This window comes from Phalangium opilio, unplaced genomic scaffold (assembly GCF_054372755.1).
Source record: "Phalangium opilio isolate 3A_F unplaced genomic scaffold, DU_Popi_V2 ptg000009l_1, whole genome shotgun sequence".
NCBI lineage: Eukaryota > Metazoa > Arthropoda > Arachnida > Opiliones > Phalangiidae > Phalangium > Phalangium opilio.
Genome location: NW_028324146.1, coordinates 3,242,737 through 3,263,790, shown reverse-complemented (window position 1 = coordinate 3,263,790; position 21,054 = coordinate 3,242,737). Strand labels below are relative to the sequence as shown.

The 21,054-nt window shown below is 38.9% G+C and overlaps 6 protein-coding genes and 1 long non-coding RNA gene across 8 annotated transcripts; 2 read left to right on the top strand and 5 right to left on the bottom strand.

Moving 5' to 3' along the window:
- Window positions 1-6,358: 6,358 nt before the first annotated feature.
- Window positions 6,359-6,922, bottom strand: LOC149713196 (uncharacterized). Its single transcript, XM_089847072.1, has 3 exons — window positions 6,789-6,922; window positions 6,647-6,721; window positions 6,359-6,551 (listed from the first exon to the last, which is right to left on the bottom strand). Exons 1-3 carry the CDS (start codon window positions 6,890-6,892, stop codon window positions 6,359-6,361), a joined length of 372 nt encoding a protein of 123 aa, XP_089703198.1. The 5' UTR covers window positions 6,893-6,922.
- LOC149713195 (uncharacterized) lies at window positions 6,899-7,401 on the bottom strand. Of its 2 annotated transcripts, XR_016370862.1 has the most exons (3): window positions 7,262-7,401; window positions 7,089-7,200; window positions 6,899-7,024 (listed from the first exon to the last, which is right to left on the bottom strand). It is a non-coding gene; the product is annotated as an uncharacterized LOC149713195 (long non-coding RNA). The 2 variants fall into 2 exon arrangements; XR_016370859.1 differs by lacking the exon at window positions 7,262-7,401 and having other exon boundaries at window positions 7,089-7,222.
- Window positions 7,402-8,117: 716 nt separating this feature from the next.
- Window positions 8,118-8,808, top strand: LOC149713194 (uncharacterized). Its single transcript, XM_089849477.1, has 3 exons — window positions 8,118-8,420; window positions 8,502-8,750; window positions 8,794-8,808. The coding sequence occupies exons 1-3, from the start codon at window positions 8,118-8,120 to the stop codon at window positions 8,806-8,808; spliced, it is 567 nt and encodes a 188-aa protein (XP_089705603.1).
- Window positions 8,809-8,810: 2 nt separating this feature from the next.
- LOC149713191 (uncharacterized) lies at window positions 8,811-14,715 on the top strand. Its single transcript, XM_089846852.1, has 2 exons — window positions 8,811-8,962; window positions 9,020-14,715. Exons 1-2 carry the CDS (start codon window positions 8,811-8,813, stop codon window positions 9,837-9,839), a joined length of 972 nt encoding a protein of 323 aa, XP_089702978.1. The 3' UTR covers window positions 9,840-14,715.
- On the bottom strand, window positions 10,181-12,240 carry LOC149713193 (uncharacterized). Its single transcript, XM_089846783.1, has 5 exons — window positions 11,781-12,240; window positions 11,490-11,713; window positions 11,305-11,435; window positions 10,775-11,238; window positions 10,181-10,716 (listed from the first exon to the last, which is right to left on the bottom strand). The coding sequence occupies exons 1-5, from the start codon at window positions 12,238-12,240 to the stop codon at window positions 10,181-10,183; spliced, it is 1,815 nt and encodes a 604-aa protein (XP_089702909.1).
- LOC149713192 (uncharacterized) lies at window positions 12,361-13,802 on the bottom strand. Its single transcript, XM_089846865.1, has 5 exons — window positions 13,661-13,802; window positions 13,338-13,601; window positions 12,845-13,207; window positions 12,636-12,785; window positions 12,361-12,573 (listed from the first exon to the last, which is right to left on the bottom strand). The coding sequence occupies exons 1-5, from the start codon at window positions 13,726-13,728 to the stop codon at window positions 12,522-12,524; spliced, it is 897 nt and encodes a 298-aa protein (XP_089702991.1). The 5' UTR covers window positions 13,729-13,802; the 3' UTR covers window positions 12,361-12,521.
- Window positions 14,716-19,084: 4,369 nt separating the features above from the next.
- LOC149713190 (uncharacterized) lies at window positions 19,085-20,640 on the bottom strand. Its single transcript, XM_089846838.1, has 6 exons — window positions 20,499-20,640; window positions 20,176-20,439; window positions 19,683-20,045; window positions 19,477-19,626; window positions 19,340-19,414; window positions 19,085-19,238 (listed from the first exon to the last, which is right to left on the bottom strand). The coding sequence occupies exons 1-6, from the start codon at window positions 20,564-20,566 to the stop codon at window positions 19,085-19,087; spliced, it is 1,074 nt and encodes a 357-aa protein (XP_089702964.1). The 5' UTR covers window positions 20,567-20,640.
- Between the last annotated feature and the right edge of the window lie 414 nt (window positions 20,641-21,054).

Sequence of the window (21,054 nt, the reverse complement as noted above, 5' to 3'; positions counted from 1 at the left end):
ATATACCAAGGTATTAAAAACATGTTGCATTAAATAACACCTGGCAAGCGTTGATGTTTAGCTTAGTGTTAAGATTATTCTGTGTTTACCTCTTAAACGTGATAAAATAAGAAGTGTTTCTATTTGGAACACATTTTAAGGATCCTTAGAGAAACAGAGATGTAATTAGACATCAACATTGAAGTTTCTATTTGGAACACATTTTAAGGATCCTTAGAGAAACAGAGATGTAATTAGACATCAACATTGAAGCATTAAACATTACCTCTCACCAATGTTTAACTTTATAACATGTTCAGATGTTGCAAACCTAAACACTTTTTTTCCTGTGTATACCACTTTTCAAAAGCTATGTTATCATCTTTTTTCATAAACTCTGGCTGAAAATAAGATTTATCGGGAATTTTTCCACAATAATCTAAATTGTTTTTGTTTAAAAAGATATATGGGAAAAACTGCTTGCAGGTTGAACCCAACTGAAATGTCTCCGAAAAAGCCCTTAATGGTATAGCCAGAAAGGAAAAACTACATATAAATTTTAAATTTTGGTTTTTAACAAACATTGCTAGCAGTTTTGCTCCATCGAATATAATTTCTATTTTTCCATAATTATGGATTAACCATTGTAAAATGAAAAACCCGTCATAGGCTCTCATGTTATGAGCAACAATAGTAACATTTTCAAACCTAGGTTTGGTTACTCTACGTCCTTTGTTGTCTCTTGTAAAAACAATTTTTTCATCTACTTGGGTTAGGTATTGCATAAATTTGTCTACGCAATCTAGTCCTCTAAAAGTGTTATAATCGTAAACATTTTCCTCTATTTGCATAGCAAAAACTAGAAGTATTGGGGTATTAAGGGAATTTTCTACTTTACATTCGGTATCGAAATAACAATAAGTTGTTTCCTTATACTTTTTAGTAAGGGGTTGGACGTAACAAAGCCTAGGCGGGTGTTCAATTTTACATTTTGGGCATACTTTACTACATTTGTGATTTTTTTCAATTTCCTCGCAGCAAATTTTGCATCTTTTTACTTTTTCACAAATTTTATTAGTTCTATGTATTTGGAAGCATTCGGGACCTTTAAAATACCTATTACAATCTGGACATTTCACGACGTCCAAGTATGGGCTCTCGTGGAATGTCTCAGAGTAACATCGCCAACATTTTGTGGCTTCATTATAACATTTATGATTTGAGGCCCTAAATACATTACTAAATGTTACTAAGCATTTGTTACAATAAGATTTACATCCGAACATGGCTGCTTAACTTTTAATAACATGCATATGTGTATCTACAAGCAGAAGGAAAAATTTTTTTTCAGCGTAAATTTCACCTTCATAAATTTTCTTAAAATTATTTTCAGCGCTAAACACTATAATTTGGTATTCGGGTTCTAAGATTTTTTGAAAAGCCGAAATCTGTTCTATACTAACGGGTCCTACCGGTAAGTTAGCTTCATGGTGAAGTTTTATGGCCTCTTCCCTCTGTAGCGGTCTGTTAGGTGCCTGTATTCTACGGTATCGGTTATAGTCGAAACCAGATCTATCTTGTTTTTGTTGTTTTAAATAGGTTAAGTCCGCAACCATTTTTCCGCACACTATGCTTCGAGCTACGCAAAGATCGTCATCGTTTAAAATTGGCAAAAAAGTCCTCCCGTTTTTCATGTAATGTTCTAGTGATAACATCGATCTATTTCTGACTGATTTTCTACCCGATATTGGAATATCAGTTTTTAGAAAAATTGCATCAATTCTAATATCACCGTCTAAAATGAAATTACGATTTGATTGACTAACTTGGCTTATAGCACCAAAAAGCCTATCAACTGTCAGTTCGTTCAACGCCATAAATCTTAAATTTATGCCATTTTCCAGCTGATCACTTCTAACACAAAACCTGACTCTGTTGTAGTCTCTACCCGCGTTGATAATAGTCTCAATTATTGATTGAAATATGAGTTCAATTTTTCATATAGTTCCGTCACACATATTTTATCAAGGTTTTTAAAGACAATTTTGTATTCGTAGGATAAACAGTTAAATTTCCTAGATCTGGCTACATTTACTTTAACTAATTCATAAAAGTTTTCTGCTCTAAAAATAGAAAGGTCTAGTGGTTCATCATCAGACATTTTACTGCTTCAACGTAACCTTCTTTAAAATGCACGATATTAGTTCCAAAACTTCCGGTATATCATTTGCCTTCAAATCCAGTTGCTTCTCGCGCGCTTGGCCGCTATATTTCGTTATCAGCCAACCCTTATCTTTTATTTTTTCGATTTCCAACATCCCAGGCAAACAGGAACTTTGCGGCAACTTATTCAGAGATGCTAACTTCAAAACCTTAACTAAGTCGTCTACTATTTCAATGGGGATGCATACCCCCGATATAAGGGGTATTCTGGGTAGAGCGTACTTTCTTATGTCTACGTATAATTTATTATTAAACTTGCATAGTTTAACTCCTATTTGTTCGGATTGACTAAACTGTAGTTGAAGAGTCTCCCAAGGGTTGCTGCTTTGAGCCTAGATAACATAAAACTATGGGGTAGTAAGAAAAAGTACCAAAAATATATAATTATATATATTACTTACCATTTTGAAGAAATTATTAATTTTAGCAGGGAGATTAAGCGAAAGCAATGAGGATATTTTGTAGTTTGCGGGGCGGTGGCTGCGGTATTTATATTGTTCAGACTTCTTAAAGGGAGTGTAAAAGGTAATTTATGTAGTTTATCATGCCTACCGCTTTTGCACGTGAAAGCAGGGGAAAATTGGCGCGACATACTTAAACCAATAGAGAAATAAAACTTAACAACCATACCTTTAAATAAAATTAAAATTTCTTGGAACTCAAGCCTTAGAAACAATGACGTTTTAGTTAATTCGAAGTTCTGGCATAGAAGGATTTTTCTTGGAATTATGACTCAACGCAACAATTAACTTTGAAGTCTAATGAGCCTTATATATGCTTTACTATACTTAAACTACCTTTGCCAAAAAATCTAATATCACCTCCGTCATTCATTGTATAAATAGTAGTTATTGGAAAAATAGACTTATAGTTTCACACTCAAAGATCACAGGTAACATTAGGTCGATTGGCTGCTAAATATGGAATTCGAAAGATCCTGGTTCGATTCCAGTTATCGGTAAGTAACCTTTCAATCGACCTAATGTTACTTTTGGCGAATATTTTTATCTAATTAACAGTAGGTATTTAAGGGGAAATTTAAAACTTAAGGGCACATACAACATTCAGTTATTAACTTTAAAGCATCTCTTCATATATTTAAAATCAATATGGAATCTCGGTCACCCATGTCTTTGAGATCCATGGCCGTTAGAGCCATGGTAGTAACAATGGAGTTCGTTTTAGCTAATACGGAACAAACCTTTAATGATATTAAGAAAACAATTCCACGCCAACTTTGGGGAGTATCTGAACGGGTATTTTGGAAAGCGGCTATTGGTGAACGAGGGAACCAGGGCGAAGAGGATCTATATCCCGAAGAAATACCAAATTAGCTTTGGATCACAGAATCAGAAATTGAATTCGAAGTGGATAATCGCTTGACTTTTGCTCAATTTCAAGCTACGCAAAGGAATAGAGTTACCATCCCTTTCTTTTTATTGGATGGGTACCACCACATAGAATATGACTATTTTTTAAAAACATGGAGAAAAGGTGAAAGGAAATGCCAACGTAGAGTTTGCAGAGACTGTTTTGTCTTTTTTAGCGATATGGACGAACCAAATACGAAATATCTAGCGGTAAAAACTCATACAGTAGTGCATCGAGACGACATGATGGTAGAAGTAATTTGGGACGTTCAGAAAAGTTTCTGTAGTAATTGCATAAAAAAACCTTTATTTAATATGTATAGTGAGGAATTTTGTTCGCATAATACCGGCTGGCATACTATTAGCAATCGTAGATCATTTACATTTAGAGACCAAGAAGAGGTAACTCATACTAAAGTGGCTCGTGTATCTTTTTTACATTAAATTTTTTTTTTTACGGAAATGAATAATAAGTATTGTAAATTGTAGTATAATAAACTTAAATTCTCATTCAGCTACATTGTTTTCATTTCTAGAGAAAAGGGTTTTACATCTCGCATTCCTAGCGAAAGGGTTTTACAACTACCATTTCCAGTTAACAGGATGGTATGACTTTTGTTTCATAAGGGTTGGATTTTCTGCCGTTTGAGACAACTAAATAGATGAAGCTCTATACGCATTGCTAATTTAAATGAAGAGGAGGAGGAGTTCGTTTATTTTTCGTTCATTACCCATTTTTGTCATGTATATTGATCTTATTTTAGTGGCTAACACCCTGTCACGTTTATAACTTATAGCGATAGTTCACTTATACAATATTGTTCCTGAAATTTGTGCACATTTCAAAAACTAGGCACCCCAAAACTAATTTAAATATAGCAAAAAATGTTACCTTTCAATGTGAATATATGTATTCCTTATTTAAGTTGATGATCACAAAAACAAACGTGGTTTTTTACTCGAAAATTACACGCTTGAAACCACTATATCCACACAAATTATATTTTGGAATCGTACTTAAAATCATTTTCATGAAAAACTTTAAACTAAGTTGAAATCAAAAAGCCTTTTTTAAAAATTTTGACCATTTTTCTATTGAAATTTTAGATAACTTGTAAGACCTCTAAATGACCGCCTTTAACTGAATTCTAAGAAACTTCCGATTCCAAGAAGTGCTTGTAACAGTAAAATCACGTGCTATAAACGTTCTAGTACACAATTTGTAATTGGTTAGTTTTTTAAACCTTCTACCCAGATGGTTAAGTCAGCCAATAAGCTTAGCACTTCTTAATACAAACATAGGTCTTTCGATTTATATTTTATATAGCTGACTTGTAATATTCCATAAGAACAGGACGTGACTTTGTAAATATCGCCTTAATTCTATGCCATTAGAAAATGCTTATACCGTCGACCCTAAAAAAAATCTAACTTTAACAATAGAAGTTTGTAACAATTAGTCCCAATATAACAATAAAAACGTTTGTATCATTAGAGTAAAACTTAGGCAAATATGACGTAATTCCTCGGACAGTTATAATATAGGTGCATTGATTGATTGAATTAGATATGACGTCATTCGTATTACTCTTTTTTGGAGATCACCTGAACTTTGAGGAAAAAACTATATTAGGTAGGAACTCAACGTCGAAATCGTCATTTCTTAACCGCTTGAAAATGAACCAAGTTCACAATATTTCGGAGAAAGTAGAAGTTTGGGTTGGTAATGTCACGACCCCAAAGGTATATTTTAGACGTACCGACACTCGTGTACAAATATCATTAAAGAAACACGTTTGGTCTAATATTTGGGAGTTTTCCAACGAAATCGACGCTTTCTTCAAAGGAAATTCGCCGAGGTTTTCCGTCTGGCTACATCCAACTACTACCAATTTAAAGCTAGAATGCTTCGTAAACCGCAAAGGTCATATATTTGACATTAGAAAATACACGAGAGGATGTCGAGAAAAATACAACATTTTGTACGCTACAAGCGGGGGCATTTCCTTTAACCAATCTAGTTGGGATTATTTGAAGAAAATTAAAGCCCTCATAGACTTAGAGCTACACGAAAAAACAAGAGCCGTTGAAACTATGAGAGAAGCGATTCTGAAAAACGTAACAGAAATCTTATTGGAGATGACCCAATGCTGCGACAATACCTCTTGCCAAAACAAAATAGCCCACGATATTATGTGCGAGTCCGAAGAAACTGACTGGAACGAAAGGGTCGAAAAAAACCTAGTGAAAGCTTTAAAAGTAATTAACTACGATAATGTCATTGAAAAGTTTCGCAAAGATTTTGGTACTAATCTACCTATTGATGAACCATTTCTTTACAACTACATTGTAAACAATGTAAATGATTTAAAAACTAAACTGATATATATTTGAAGGCATTGAATAAAACGTATTATAGCCAGTTCGTGTTGTTGAATAAATAATCCCTATTACTGATTAGTCACACGTAAGGTATGAAAACAGAAAGGTTAAGGTTTGATGTTACCGAGGGAAAACACCTCTTAGTTCTTTAAAAGGACAGTCTCAGGATAAAAAACTAAAGGGATAGTCTCAGTATAAAATCTCAGTAAATAGTAAGAATTTAACAATAGAATTTTTCCTGGAATTAAATAGTACGAAACTAGTTATAATGGGGGAAGGAACTCGCGGCGCGCGAGGGGAACCCCACGGGGGTGAGGCTCAGGGGGAAGGAACTCGCGCGCGGGGATCTCGCGAAGATTCGCGGCGGCGGCGTGCTCCAGTTCCCACGCTCCTACTTTATACCTCTACCGTGGTACGAAGTGGGGCCCTATACTACTCACCGCGTAATTAGCAAATACACTATGATTTACTACAATGCCAACATGTTCAATTACCGCCCTGTCGAGCTGGGTGGCGAGCTCATGTTCCTCCCCACCATTTAAGTTATTGCGGGCATTCCGCCTCCTCATCATTAACGTGAATATGGCGTTTTGAACGCTGATAATAGTACATAAGAGGAAAAATTGTTTTAGCGAATATATGTATATTGTAATTAATGTAAATAGAATTAAATATTTGATAATGTGTCATACCCATATACATCGCAGTTCGGGGATGGGTGTTCACCATCCGGGGCGGGGTAAGCCCCATTGATATCCCTCGTCGGGCTAAGGGGGGAATCCCAAAATATATTAATAAATAATCAAAAACCTAGCTATTTTTTTCAACACACACCTTGGGCATATATACCCCGCAATTAGGTCCTCTAGGGTGACCAAAAGGGTCCGGATAGAGGGGGTGGCCATACTCGGGAGTAACAATACCCGTATGGTATCCATGATGCTAAACGAAATTAATTAGCACTACTTATGGTGGGGGTGTATAAATATGGATGTATTTGCCGGAATCCATCACAGTTTATGTTTAATACTTCTTTCTCGTTAAACTCATCGAAATCACCCAGGTCGGCGCTAATTACATTAAAACAAACTTAATTATTGATACTAAACAACAATAATAAAAAAATTCACTTACATATCCCCGGGATGGATAATTGGGAATGTGTCCACAGAATCAGAATCACCCCCATCATTGTCATCACCATCGTTTTCGACGATGAAGTTTAATACTTCATCGGCTCCCTCATCTAACAAGAAATCATCCTCCATTTATTCAATTATTAGCGGAGGAGCTTCCGGGGCTATTACCCATCTTATATCATCCGTAGGAATTCGACCCGCAACCATTTTAAAGTTTAATTTCAAAGTTTTAAAATAAAATCTCACTCGACTTGCGTCTTGGACGGAAAAAATCGTTGTGAGTTGAATATTGAAAATGACCCATGTCCCTGGGTTCAACATGTAGTATGAAAACCTCTAACCCTTCCACGGATTTTCACCAAATCACAATAGAACTTCAAACAGTTAGTATGAATTGTAAGAGAATAGTAAGCCTCGACACCCGCGGGCAGCGCAGGGGGGATGAATTTTTTCCCCCATGGTTTATACCCGCGAAGGGGGGACGAATTTTTTTGCCCCCATGCCTCCACCCCCGGAGGGGGTTGGTGGGTCTTCCCCTCACCTCCTCCCCCCGAAGGGTGGAGGTTGTTCTTCTCTACTTGAGTGTATGCTCTCTCTTTCCGCTAAGTCCCCTTTTTATTCTGACTTTCACTTTCTCTTTATATTTATATTTTATGCCAGCCCGATACCCGCAAGAGCGCTGTGAAGGCAGGGTTTTTTTTCTTACCATCTCTCTCTTGGTTCCCCCTGACTTTCACCGTCTCTTTCCCTTTGACCGTCTCTTTATTTTTACGCTCGCGAATGTACAAGCCTAGCAGGCGCGCATTTTCTCTCTCTCTTGTATATAGGTCAACTCCGTATAGTACTGAAATGTACCATAGAATAAGCCACTTCGATGTAAAATTGGGGGGGAAAAGGGGGACTCAGTCGCGCATGCGCAGAAGGGAGCGTGGGTCCAACGGGCGCCATTGCATTTTTCCCGTAAGGCTATCCTAATAGGAAGTTTGTTTTGTCTCGATTAAATCACCAACATTAAAATTAAGAAATGGTTTGCTGTAGTGTCGTCGGTTGTAAAAGCAGGACGGGAATGCCAAATATTAGACTGCATAGATTTCCGGCCGCTAGAGTTAAACTATGGGGAAGAATAGTAAATAGAAAAAACTATACTCCCACGCAGAACTCGCGTATATGTAGTAAACATTTTGTATCGGGATATCCAGGCTGGGAGCCTAGTGATCCGGATTGGGTTCCAACTTTAAACTTGCGTAAACCTAGAAAGATTTCAGAAGCGAAACTTCAATTAGCACTTAAAAGGAAAGTAAGAAACGAAGAAAGAAACAAAATTAAGGTAAAATATAGTTTTATTAGTCCTATTTGGTTGTAAAATTCCAATAGTTTTGCTAAGCCTTGGATTACAATTTGTTTAAAGGATGAAAGGTATAAAGAATTTAGGAGTAAACTGGTAAATGAAAGAAGGCTTGTTGTTTCTCTGGGTTTTCATGATTACGTGGGAAGCAGTATAAGCACGAAAGAAATTTGTGAAACTGTGAATTTTGTGGCAAACGAAACGCTTGTCCAAATCCCCTCTCAAACTTCAACGTCTGAAGGAAAAGAAATGTCTGTCCAAATTGCTGATGAAACGACTAACCAAACCCCTGACCCAAATATCACAGAAACTGTGCCTGTGCTTTCAAGTCGAGTTAGTGAAGGAACACAGACAGACTACCATGAATTAGAAATGGAAAATAGAAATTTGCGTCAAAAAATATCAGAACTAGAAGACTGCTTGAAACAACGTACTTGGAATGCGGAAAAGTTAAAAGATAATAATGAGATGACAAAGTTTTATACTGGTTTGCCAACTTACGCAGTATTCTTGTGGCTTTTCAGGTGTGACATTTTGGATAAAGATTTAAGGTTCTTCTGTTAATTGATCTTTATTTTTAGTTTTTTTCAAGAGAAAGCTGAGAGAATGATGTTTAAAAGAGGAAAAAAGGTGCCAAATCCAGGGAAAAGAAGAAGGTCCTTTAAACTTCCCTTAATTGACCAGTTCTTAGCAGTGATGATGAGGCTCAAAGTGGGCTTATTTGCTCATGACATCGCTGATCGCTTCAACATATCACCTTCGTCATTTTCCGATATGTTTCAAACATGGATTAAATTAATGGAACTAGAATTAAAAGAAATGTTTCCTTTTCCATCTAAAGCTTTAGTTGACAAGTACATGCCGCAATGCTATCTAAAGTATCCTAACACGCGAATAATAATTGACTGTACCGAGTTATTCATAGAACGGTCGACCTCCTTAACAGCTCAAAATCTTACTTTCTCTAACTACAAACAGCACAATACGGTGAAATTTCTAGTAGGCATTACTCCTGGTGGTGTAATATCTTTTGTATCAGAAGGATGGGGAGGAAGAGTATCTGATAAAGCTATAACAAATGATTCCAAACTAATAATGTTACTGGATGAATACGATAATGTGGTTGCTGATAAAGGCTTTTTAATTGAAGATTTACTAAAAGAGAAAAACTGTACCTTGAATTTGCCCCCTTTTTTGAAAAATAAGCCTCAGTTTTCGGAAAAAGAAATTATTGAAACGCGAAGAATTGCAGAATTGAGAATTCACGTAGAGAGGGCAATAGGAAGGGTTAAGAAATTTCATATTTTTGATGGAATTATGCCTTTAACAATAGCAAAAATGTCAAGCAGTATTTTTGCCGTTTGTTCTTACATAACAAATATATATGAACCACTTTTGTAAAAATTTGTACTTTTAATCAACTCCTTGTTTAAAAAGTTGTCTATCACATTTTTGTAAATATCACAAAAATGAATAACATTAAAATATCACAAAAAATTTAAGGCACTTCTTTTGGACTGTTGATCAAAAATGGGACAATGTATTTAGTGAAAAAGTATTTCAGCTTAGGAAGAAGTTTAGTGGTCCAGAATTTATCGTCAAAGAAAACTCGTTCCCGAAATAATCCACCTTCCGCAGATTCAGTGAATACCACAAAATCTGCCCAAGTTATCTTCTTAACTGCCATCTCTCCCTGCACCTGCGCGTAATAATGGGACTTTCTATCAAGCTCAATTACACCGTTATTTTTTTTTCAAGCAAAATGTTGGAAAGTTATCAACAATGGTTGCAATTTCAAGTTTACTAATATCTGTTCCTTTAATTGACGCTGGACATTTTATTTCTAAAACCCCTTGAGTACTTTCCATCGGATCCGTTATCAGCCCATCTCCGCTAGCACCAATAAAAGAGTACTCTGCCATCAGAGATAATCCACTGGGTTCTACCTTTAGATTGTATAATTTTTCATATTTTTCTCTAGCTAAAGGCTCTAAATTTCTCCCGCGTAAAACAGCAGGTGGAAGTCTAGCATAGTTATCCAGTTTCGAGGGATGCAAGATTGAATCTACAATTGATGTTGGGAATTTTTTTTCTCTACATCCTAAAATTTGCCCAAACATGGAGCTTGTTAGTCGCCCGATTCTCAGACGTTTCCATAATCTACTAGAAGATTGATTCCTCGTTTCCATCTCTATATAGTTCACTAATTCTTGAGAAATGTTTTGATTAACGACAAATTCTTCTAACGCAGACTCACTCACTGTTTGGAAAGCCAAAGCTATAATAAAAGATTATGTTAATTTTAATGTTGTTTACCTACTAATTTAAATACTTACCTGGATGAAAAACAAGATTCATAGATAGTGAAACCAAATCTGAGTTGTCGTTAACCAAATTAGAAGATTCATTCCCAGAGGTTGATATTTCCACCTCGTTGCTGCTATTAGGTAGAATGTCAAGGTCCCAAAAATGTTTGACACCAGTCTGGGGGTAAATTTCCACAAGAGCTCTAACATGACGTTTAATCCTCTCAGGGTCTTTTGCTCGGTCAGCAGGGTGTCTTGGATCAAAGGATTCCCATTTATCGATTTCTGTTGATTCGTTTAAGTTCTTGGAATATAGTTTTGGCCGATTTAAAGAAATTTCCTTCAAGGGTTTTGGATCTATATTTCTTATTCTTGGAGCTTTCCAGCCGCAGATAGTAGAAGTACATGCTATCTCGACATCTCCAGGTGTCATTTCACCGTACCTTTCCAAAAACAGCAGTAAAGCACCAACATGAGAGCACCCGCCAGATTTGCTAAATGAAGTTGGTTCATTACAATTTCATTACATAAAATATTATAATTTATCTGTTTTAAAGTACCCAACTGCGCATTCGCATCCGCCACCGCATATGGTACAGTCTATTTGGTCTAGTACTACAAATACACGATAACTTTCCGATCTCATTGAGGGATAACAGCGAGACTTCACATAGAGAAGTTGATCACAGACCTTTGACAATAATAGTTAATTTAAAACTCTTAAAATAATATACTGTTTCCTTACTAGACTAGTTTCGATTCCATTTATAACATCATTAGCAACATGATGTGCTACAGCTCGATTGAAACCCTTATAATGTCTTTTGCTAGCATTATCAATGTTTGACTTCTGTTGAACCAGATAATTATAAACGTCAACTGATGTTATTTTTGGTAAAGCTGTGGGATCAGGATTTAATGTCCAATCTTGAATTTCATCTGGCTCAGGACCATCTTTACCGCATAAATCTGAAACAAAATCATTTATGAAGTAACACGTATCCAAGTATGTGGAGTCTAGACACGATGAGCTTACCTCTGAAATATTTATTACACCCACTATTCAACAATAGCTGGCCCTTCCTTTTCTTACTGCGATCAACAATGGGCGTTGACGAACACAAAGGTGCTTGGAAATTGTTTAAGATTGAGACCTGAACCTCACGGTCCTCACCGACCAAATTATCGCCAAGGCTTAAACTACATGCCTGCTCAACGTTCTGATTTTGACTTTTTTGGGAAAGGGTTTTTTCTATTGCCTCAATATAATCATGTTTTCGCCACTTACTCTTACAATTGATAGATAAATTGCTGCATAACACCTTTAATTTCTTAATATTTAGCTTGACTAGGGTGTTTCTATGCGTTTCTAACTCCATTTTCGTTGTTTTGGACCCAGCACTCAATCCGCGCATGCGCCAAACTTTACCTCGAAGTGGCTTATTCCTCTCTTGGGTCCCTCTCTTCGATACACGTACAAGCCGGGGGACTTCCATCTCTCCAAATCTCTCCTTCTCTCCCTCTCGCCGAATTTCTCTCTCCCAACGTTTTTTTTAAAGCGGGGCTGTTTTACTTTTGCGCTCGCGCTATGTATGTATAAATCAAGAGGCATTAAATATTTTATCCATGTTTTTATTCAAAATATTTGTATATATATATATATATATATAAATTTAAATAGGAAAAAATATATTGAAATATTAAAGTCCTGTTTGTAAATGAATATCATCGGCTACAGCTCTAAGAAAACGTTTTTGCCTCTGTCGGTCTTGAACTCTCACAAGGGGGTTAACCGCTCTCTCCAGGAAATACCCTGTGATAACGATAGACTAAAAATAGAAAGAAAAGATATTAGGGATCCGTCTTTAAAAAATAATGCTAATTAACTTACGAGCACGAGCGAGACGTGTTAACGTAAACCGACATAGGGTTTCCGGGAGTGGGTGTTATGTCAACGAATGGTATGAGTCGAGAACTCAACTCCCGGAAAACAACAACGTCCTCGATCCCCACTAAAGTCCTATGGATATCAGCAAGGATCCTATAAAAAATGTTTGAATATAGACATTAAAGTTTTAAAAAAAAATATAGAGACCTTACCTGAAGAGACTGCAATCATTTGGCGGTTGTTCATTTACTCTCGGCGGGCTTTCCTGGGGTTGAGGAGGCGGGGGTGATTGATTCTCAACCCGATGACGATGTCGTGCTACAAAATTTCGAAGCAAGGCCTCTTCGGCATCGGTGTTTCTGTGCGGCCTTTCAACATGGTGTTGAGGACGCGGGGGTGGATGACGCTGATGTCGCGCTTGAAAACTTTGCCTCGTGTCGTCATCGTCGTCCGAATACAAAAGTACATCGTCGATGTGACTGTACGCCCTATTAAGTTCAAAAGTTAGTCTTTCCACGATTTCAGAAAAAGACAGTATGCTCACATGATGATTGTACGTGTTGTTCTTTCCGAGGCTAAAGCGAGAATGATTTTAGCATTGGGAAACTTTCCGTATATATAGTATGGAGGGGAACCGTTTAAACCCAGACTCTCTTTACCACCCCCCCCACCCCCCTCTTACAATATACAAAAACTGTTTCTTACATTTGGCAGTTAGGGGCGTGAAAATTGAATAGCCCCCCGAGGCGCGGATATTTATGATAGCGAAAAAGCCCTAGGTCTACCATCTGCTGGGCCAGCACCCCGTAGGCGACTTTGTCTAGAAACAGTTTCGCCCGCCGTATGTCGTGCAAGGTTGCCGTCCGGATGGACGCGGCATCGATTACACCATCGACATCAACTTCCCCTTCAGCTTCCCTGTATATCCGAGCTCTCCTTTTAAAGAATTTTAAGATGGCTGTATTGAGACTGTAAAGAAAAACGAAATTAGAAATGGTCTTAAAAATGAAAAAAACTATATAACTTACGAGCCCGAATAACAGTTAGCTATATTTAAGGGCTGTTCCTCTCCAATAGGTTCTACGGGGAATACCATCAAACCCAACAGTGACTGACCTAGGGCTTCGATAACTTAATTTGTTTCGACCGCGAACAGTTGTTCGACGGCCGTGCGTTCTTCGTTGACGGCAGGTTGATCTTCCTCGGCCGCCTGGTGGATCTGGGCTAAGATCCTCTTAAAATTTTACGGAGGAAATATAGCTACTAAAAAATAGGAGAAAACATGGAATGTTTACCGCTGGATGTTACAATCCAATGGTGTAGGATCCTCATCCTCCACATCAGAATTGGATTCCTCCTCCCCTCCCTCCACCACCTCCTCTAGTTCCGCTAAGGGAAAAGGTTCTTCTTCTAAAGGTTCATCGGGAGCAGGTTGGTTGAGAAAGTCGAACACCTCATTACCAAACGGTAAAGGATTGGGCGTCCTAAATACCAAAAACTTTGACTATGATTCCAGGAGAAAAAACATTATACTCACATGTTGAAAGTTTGGTGTAGTCAGGATTTAGTCTTAGTAGTTCGTCAGTGTTTAGGCTGAGAGTGATTTTTGTATTGGGTAAATTGCCGTATTTATAGTACCCATGGAGAAACTGGGGGGGGGGGGGGTCTTTTAGTCTCCGACGTTCTTTCTATATACCCCAATACAAAAACCTTATGATCTTTCCAATATTCAAAAGTTGTTATTGAAGCAAACGAGACCCCAAAATAATAAAATTCTAGACCCTGTCACATTCCTAAAAAAAGCGAAGTACCAAAATTCTCGAAAATATCGAAGTTAGAGAAATTTTCAGTCGTTTGGGTCATGGACTTAATGCAATCGTAGCTGAAACCCACAAAATACGCAGCCCGCCACAACTATTGGAGGAAAAGGCGAAATTGCACGCGGATAATTTCTTACTTTCGGTGATGCGACAAATGAATGATATTAAAACCCGGACAGCTTTTACCACGATCATTTATCTTTAGTTTTAAAGTAAAAACAAATTTGAAATTCATATTCGAAAATAAACAAATTTGATGAAAATGTTTTAGTCTTGATTTATTTAACACGTTACAAGTTTTCTGGATAATTAATATAAAGGGTTCATAAAGATGTTTTACGATTTGAAGTTATATTTACTCCTATAAAAACTAATTAGGTCTACTCCTCCTCTAATACTTTAAAAAATAATCCACATTTAATTTTAATAAATCGGGGAATCGAACTTGTCCAGACACGACATATCCGGCTTATTTTTTTTACCACTAACACCACCCTTAAAGTTTACGCAAATGCGGGTACTCTATACATTAGATTCTTATAACCATAGAAAATACATGGTACGGGTTCCACAAGGTTCCCTATTGGAAATAACATGGAAGTTCCCTATGGAAAATAACATTCCCCCGAGGTGCCCTATGAGTAGGGGAAATAAGCTGTTCCCAGTGCAGGTACAGTGGAGGGCAGCGTGGAGTGTGGAGCGAGAAGTGTGGAGAGTGGAGCAAAGTACAGTGGATGGCAGGGTGGGGCGTGGAGCACAGTACAGTTCAAGGTATGGAGGAGCGTGTGGAAGGGTTGGGGGTGGATACAAGACGGCGGATGAGACTTTGTACGTAACCCTTTTGATTGACGCACCCCTCTCTCATACCTGCAAGAGGGCGTTTTTGATTGACGCACCCCGCTCTCACACTTGCAAGGGGTGTTTTTGTTTGACAGGTCAATGAAGCGTGGTTTATACCCGCGAAGGGGGGGGACGAATTTTTGGTCCCCATGCCTCCACCCTCGGAGGTGGTTAGTGGGTCTCCCCCTCACCTCCTCCCCCGAAGGGTGGAGGTTGTTCTTCTCTACTTCTCTACTTGAGTGTATGCTCTCTCTTTCCGCTAAGTCCCCTTTTTATTCTGACTTTCACTTTCTCTTTATATTTTATGCCAGCCCGATACCCGCAAGAGCGCTGTGAAGGCTGGAGAGTTTTTTTTCTTACCATCTCTCTCTTGTTTCCCCCCTGATTTTCACCGTCTCTTTCCCTTTGACCGTCTCTTTATTTTTACGCTCGCGAATGTACAAGCCTAGCAGGCGCGCATTTTCTCTCTCTCTCTTGTATATAGGTCAACTCCGTATAGTACTGAAATGTACCATAGAATTCCTCTCTTGGGTCCCTCTCTTCGATACACGTACAAGGCGGGGGAATACACGTACAAGGCGGGGGAATACACGTACAAGCCGGGGGACTTCCATCTCTCTAAATCTCTCCTTCTCTCCCTCTCGCCGAATTTCTCTCTCCCAACGTTTTTTTTAAAGCGGGGCTGTTTTACTTTTGCGCTCGCGCTATGTATGTATAAATCAAGAGGCATTAAATATTTTATCCATGTTTTATTTCAAAATATTTGTATATATACAGGGTGTTTCTGAAAAGTCCATCACAAATTAAGGGGCGTGTTTATGGGACCAAACTGAGCGGAAAGTACCAAAGAACATGGGGTGTACAACATTTTGTTACGGAGATATGGCCTTCCAAACATTCGCCCCTAAAACAAGGAAATATCCAAAAATGAGGAGTAACACTTAAGACCGACTAACCAGCTTGTTTAAAATTACTGGACAATTTCAATAGCCTTTAATCGAACAATTGATTTCTACCTTTACTAATCAGAAGCGTATAAATGAGTAGAAGTATGCCTACGGTGGTAATGTAAAATTAATCCCAAGTGACATGATGTTTCAAGATCTTCCCAGCACCAAGTAAAATGGTTCTGATTGAAGGGACTTTTATTAGCACAGCGTAAACAACGTTATTTTCAGGAATTAGTCCAAATGTCCACGGGCGGCATTACAAAAACGAGGCAGTCTTTCGAATGATACTTGGACATGTTGGAAGATCCCTGGCTTGTTCCTGTTATCTCAAACCGTAAAAAGCTACGCAAATCTTCATCATCACGGACAACACTCTTGTACGTTAGGTATGACCTTGAGAAAACCTAAAAGGACATCTCGAATGTATTTGAAAAACCCATCTCCAATTAAGGGGCGTGTTGTTTGTTTCCAACAGAGTAAACTCGCCCAGAGAACAATTACAATGCAGAGCCACGTTTCGGCGTTAATGGCCCACAAAGGTGGTCCCAAAAACAAGAACAAACTTTAATTTGTTTCGTTCAGTAAGTGTTTCATGTGTCATAGATAAAACGCCATGATTAATGCACGAAGAAAATGAATTTACTGACAAGTTTTAACATTTAATTGCAACTAGTTACAAAAATTGTTCAAAGTGTTCACCACCCGCGTTAAGGCACACATTAGCACGTCTTACAAATGATTCCCTTACACGTTGAAAAATGCCTGGAGTTTCGCGAATTGTTTGACAGCCGTGAATTATTCGTCGACGTAGCTCTTCAACATCGGGCACTTCAGTCTGATAAACTAAGTCTTTCAGGTGGCCCCAAAGAAAGAAATCACAAGGGTTCAGATCGGGTGATCGAGCAGGCCACTCCACAGGTCCACCTCGACCTAACCACCGCAAAGGGAAGGTCGCGTTAAGATAATTTCGGACCGCGATGCTGAAATGTGGTGGTGCACCATCGTGCATGAACCACATTCTGTTTACCAAACCTAAGGGTACGTCTTCGAGTAGTTCCGGTAAATCGTCCCGTAAGAACTGCAAGTAAGCCACACCGTTTAACCTGGGCTCTAGGAAATATGGCCCAATTAAATTGTCACCCACAATACCACACCACACGTTTAAACTGAATTGTACTTGGTGACTTCTAACGCAAGTTGCGTGGGGGTTTAGCTGGGACCATTGATGTTTATTATGTAAGTTAATAATACCATCCCGTGAAAAGTTAGCTTCGTCAGTAACCAACAAATCCCGTGGGAAATCGATATCGTTTACTTTAGCCAGAAACCACTGACAAAACGCCGTGCGTCGTGGGTAGTCCGCTGGATTCAAACCTTGAACTTTTTGAACATGGAAAGGATGAAACCGGTGGCTTCTGAGGATTTTCCACACGAGCGTGTGGTTTACGCCTAATCGGCGACCAACTTGGCGGGTACTTGATTCAGGCTCGTCCTCGAAAATGGCGAGAACTTCGTCTTCTACGGCCTCTGGGATGGCTCTCGCTCTAGGTTGAGGTCCAGCCGGTTGGATTCGTCCATCTTGCCTCAAACGTCTGTCCACAGCCTCGAACGTCAGTCGATTTGGTAGTCGCCTCTGCGGAAATCTTTCCTGATACAAGCGTACAGCTGCAGCGGCATTCCCCTCGGCTAGTCCATACATTAGGTGCATATCCGCATATTCGGCATTTGTGAAGAAAGGCATTGTAACAGACTTCGTTGAATTATGAGTTTAATAAAACAAACACATGTACGTGAAACCTCTTTTATTCCTTTCTTAAAAAACATAGTGCTCTGTTTTAGTGCTCTGTTTTTTAAGAATAGGCGAAGTTCTGACTATTTTCGAGGACGATCCAAAAACAAGCAGCCGCCAATGGGTTTGCTGATTAAGAAAAAACCACACGCAACTTGCGTTAGAATTCACAAAGTACAATTCAGCTTAAACGTGTGGTGTAGTATTGTGGGTGACAATTTAATTGGGCCATATTTCCTAGAGCCCAGGTTAAACGGTGTGGCTTACTTGTAGTTCTTACGGGACGATTTACCAGAACTACTCGAAGACGTACCCTTAGGTTTAATAAACAGAATGTGGTTCATGCACGATGGTGCACCACCACATTTCAGCATCGCGGTCCGAAAACTTGTCAATAACATTTTCTTTGTGCATTAATCATGGCGTTTTATCTATGACACATGAAACACTTACTGAACGAAACAAATTAAAGTTTGTTCTTTTGTTTGGGACCACCTTTGTGGGCCATTAACGCCGAAACGTGGCTCTGCATTGTAATTGTTCTCTGGGCGAGTTTACTCTGTTGGAAACAAACAACACGCCCCTTAATTGGAGATGGGTTTTTCAAATACATTCGAGATGTCCTTTTAGGTTTTCTCAAGGTCATACCTAACGTACAAGAGTGTTGTCCGTGATGATGAAGATTTGCGTAGCTTTTTACGGTTTGAGATAACAGGAACAAGCCAGGGATCTTCCAACATGTCCAAGTATCATTCGAAAGACTGCCTCGTTTTTGTAATGCCGCCCGTGGACATTTGGACTAATTCCTGAAAATAACGTTGTTTACGCTGTGCTAATAAAAGTCCCTTCAATCAGAACCATTTTACTTGGTGCTGGGAAGATCTTGAAACATCATGTCACTTGGGATTAATTTTACATTACCACCGTAGGCATACTTCTACTCATTTATACGCTTCTGATTAGTAAAGGTAGAAATCAATTGTTCGATTAAAGGCTATTGAAATTGTCTAGTAATTTTAAACAAGCTGGTTAGTCGGTCTTAAGTGTTACTCCTCATTTTTGGATATTTCCTTGTTTTAGGGGCGAATGTTTGGAAGGCCATATCTCCGTAACAAAATGTTGTACACCCCATGTTCTTTGGTACTTTCCGCTCAGTTTGGTCCCATAAACACGCCCCTTAATTTGTGATGGACTTTTCAGAAACACCCTGTATATATATAAATTTAAATAGAAAAAAATATATTGAAATATTAAAGTCCTGTTTGTAAATGAATATCATCGGCTACAGCTCTAAGAAAACGTTTTTGCCTCTTTCGGTCTTGAACTCTCACAAGGGGGTTAACCGCTCTCTCCAGAAAATACCCTGTGATAACGATAATGAGACTAAAAATAGAAAGAAAAGATATTAGGGATCCGTCTTTAAAGAAGAATGCTAATTAACTTACGAGCACGAGCGAGACGTGTTAACGTAAACCGACATAGGGTTTCCGGGAGTGGGTGTTATGTCAACGAATGGTATGAGTCGAGAACTCAACTCCCGGAAAACAACAACGTCCTCGATCCCCACTAAAGTCCTATGGACATCAGCAAGGATCCTATAAAAATGTTTGAATATAGACATTAAAGTTTTAAAAAAATATAGAGACCTTACCTGAAGAGACTGCAATCATTTGGCGGCTGTTCATTTACTCTCGGCGGGTTTTCCTGGGGTTGAGGAGGCGGGGGTGATTGATTCTCAACCCGATGACGATGTCGTGCTACAAAATTTCGAAGCAAGGCCTCTTCGGCATCGGTGTTTCTGTGCGGCCTTTCAACATGGTGTTGAGGACGCGGGGGTGGATGACGCTGATGTCGCGCTTGAAAACTTTGCCTCGTGTCGTCATCGTCGTCTGAATACAAAAGTACATCGTCGATGTGACTGTACGCCCTATTAAGTTCAAAAGTTAGTCTTTCCACGATTTCAGAAAAAAACAGTATGCTCACATGATGATTGTACGTGTTGTTCTTTCCGAGGCTAAAGCGAGAATGATTTTAGTATTGGGAAACTTTCCGTATATATAGTATGGAGGGGAACCGTTTAAACCCAGACTCTCTTTACCACCCCCCCCACCCCCCTCTTACAATATACAAAAACTGTTTCTTACATTTGGCAGTTAGGGGCGTGAAAATTGAATAGCCCCCCGAGGCGCGGATATTTATGATAGCGAAAAAGCCCTAGGTCTACCATCTGCTGGGCCAGCACCCCGTAGGCGACTTTGTCTAGAAACAGTTTCGCCCGCCGTATGTCGTGCAAGGTTGCCGTCCGGATGGACGCGGCATCGATTACACCATCGACATCAACTTCCCCTTCAGCTTCCCTGTATATCCGAGCTCTCCTTTTAAAGAATTTTAAGATGGCTGTATTGAGACTGTAAAGAAAAATGAAATTAGAAATGGTCTTAAAAGTGAAAAAAACTATATAACTTACGAGCCCGAATAACAGTTAGCTATATTTAAGGGCTGTTCCTCTCCAATAGGTTCTACGGGGAATACCATCAAACCCAACAGTGACTGACCTAGGGCTTCGATAACTTAATTTGTTTCGACCGCGAACAGTTGTTCGACGGCCGTGCGTTCTTCGTTGACGGCAGGTTGATCTTCCTCGGCCGCCTGGTGGATCTGGGCTAAGATCCTGTTAAAATTTTACGGAGGAAATATAGCTACTAAAAAATAGGAGAAAACATGGAATGTTTACCGCTGGATGTTACAATCCAATGGTGTAGGATCTTCATCCTCCACATCAGAATTGGATTCCTCCTCCCACTCCTCCTCCCCTCCCTCCACCACCTCCTCTAGTTCCGCTAAGGGAAAAGGTTCTTCTTCTAAAGGTTCATCGGGAGCAGGTTGGTTGAGAAAAAACATTATACTCACATGTTGAAAGTTTGGTGTAGTCAGGATTTAGTCTTAGTAGTTCGTCAGTGTTTAGGCTGAGAGTGATTTTTGTATTGGGTAAATTGCCGTATTTATAGTACCCATGGAGAAAC

Coding starts and splice junctions, on each gene's coding strand:
- LOC149713196 (XM_089847072.1), bottom strand. CDS start 6,892: ATGGATACCATACGGGTATTGTTACTCCCGAGTATGGCCACCCCCTCT. Junction 6,722..6,788: donor GCGGGGTATATATGCCCAAG/GTGTGTGTTGAA, acceptor TTCCCCCCTTAG/CCCGACGAGGGATATCAATG. Junction 6,552..6,646: donor CCGAACTGCGATGTATATGG/GTATGACACATT, acceptor TACTATTATCAG/CGTTCAAAACGCCATATTCA.
- LOC149713191 (XM_089846852.1), top strand. CDS start 8,811: ATGGAAAATAGAAATTTGCGTCAAAAAATATCAGAACTAGAAGACTGC. Junction 8,963..9,019: donor GTATTCTTGTGGCTTTTCAG/GTGTGACATTTT, acceptor CTTTATTTTTAG/TTTTTTTCAAGAGAAAGCTG.
- LOC149713190 (XM_089846838.1), bottom strand. CDS start 20,566: ATGGTATTCCCCGTAGAACCTATTGGAGAGGAACAGCCCTTAAATATA. Junction 19,627..19,682: donor AATGATTGCAGTCTCTTCAG/GTAAGGTCTCTA, acceptor ACATTTTTATAG/GATCCTTGCTGATGTCCATA. Junction 19,239..19,339: donor AGAGTTCAAGACCGAAAGAG/GCAAAAACGTTT, acceptor ATATATATACAG/GGTGTTTCTGAAAAGTCCAT.
- LOC149713193 (XM_089846783.1), bottom strand. CDS start 12,240: ATGGAAGTCCCCCGGCTTGTACGTGTATCGAAGAGAGGGACCCAAGAG. Junction 11,436..11,489: donor ATGGAATCGAAACTAGTCTA/GTAAGGAAACAG, acceptor TTATTGTCAAAG/GTCTGTGATCAACTTCTCTA. Junction 11,239..11,304: donor GGATGCGAATGCGCAGTTGG/GTACTTTAAAAC, acceptor AACTTCATTTAG/CAAATCTGGCGGGTGCTCTC.
- LOC149713192 (XM_089846865.1), bottom strand. CDS start 13,728: ATGGTATTCCCCGTAGAACCTATTGGAGAGGAACAGCCCTTAAATATA. Junction 13,602..13,660: donor GCTAACTGTTATTCGGGCTC/GTAAGTTATATA, acceptor TTTTCTTTACAG/TCTCAATACAGCCATCTTAA. Junction 13,208..13,337: donor CACGCCCCTAACTGCCAAAT/GTAAGAAACAGT, acceptor TTCTCGCTTTAG/CCTCGGAAAGAACAACACGT.
- LOC149713194 (XM_089849477.1), top strand. CDS start 8,118: ATGGTTTGCTGTAGTGTCGTCGGTTGTAAAAGCAGGACGGGAATGCCA. Junction 8,421..8,501: donor AAGAAAGAAACAAAATTAAG/GTAAAATATAGT, acceptor ATTTGTTTAAAG/GATGAAAGGTATAAAGAATT.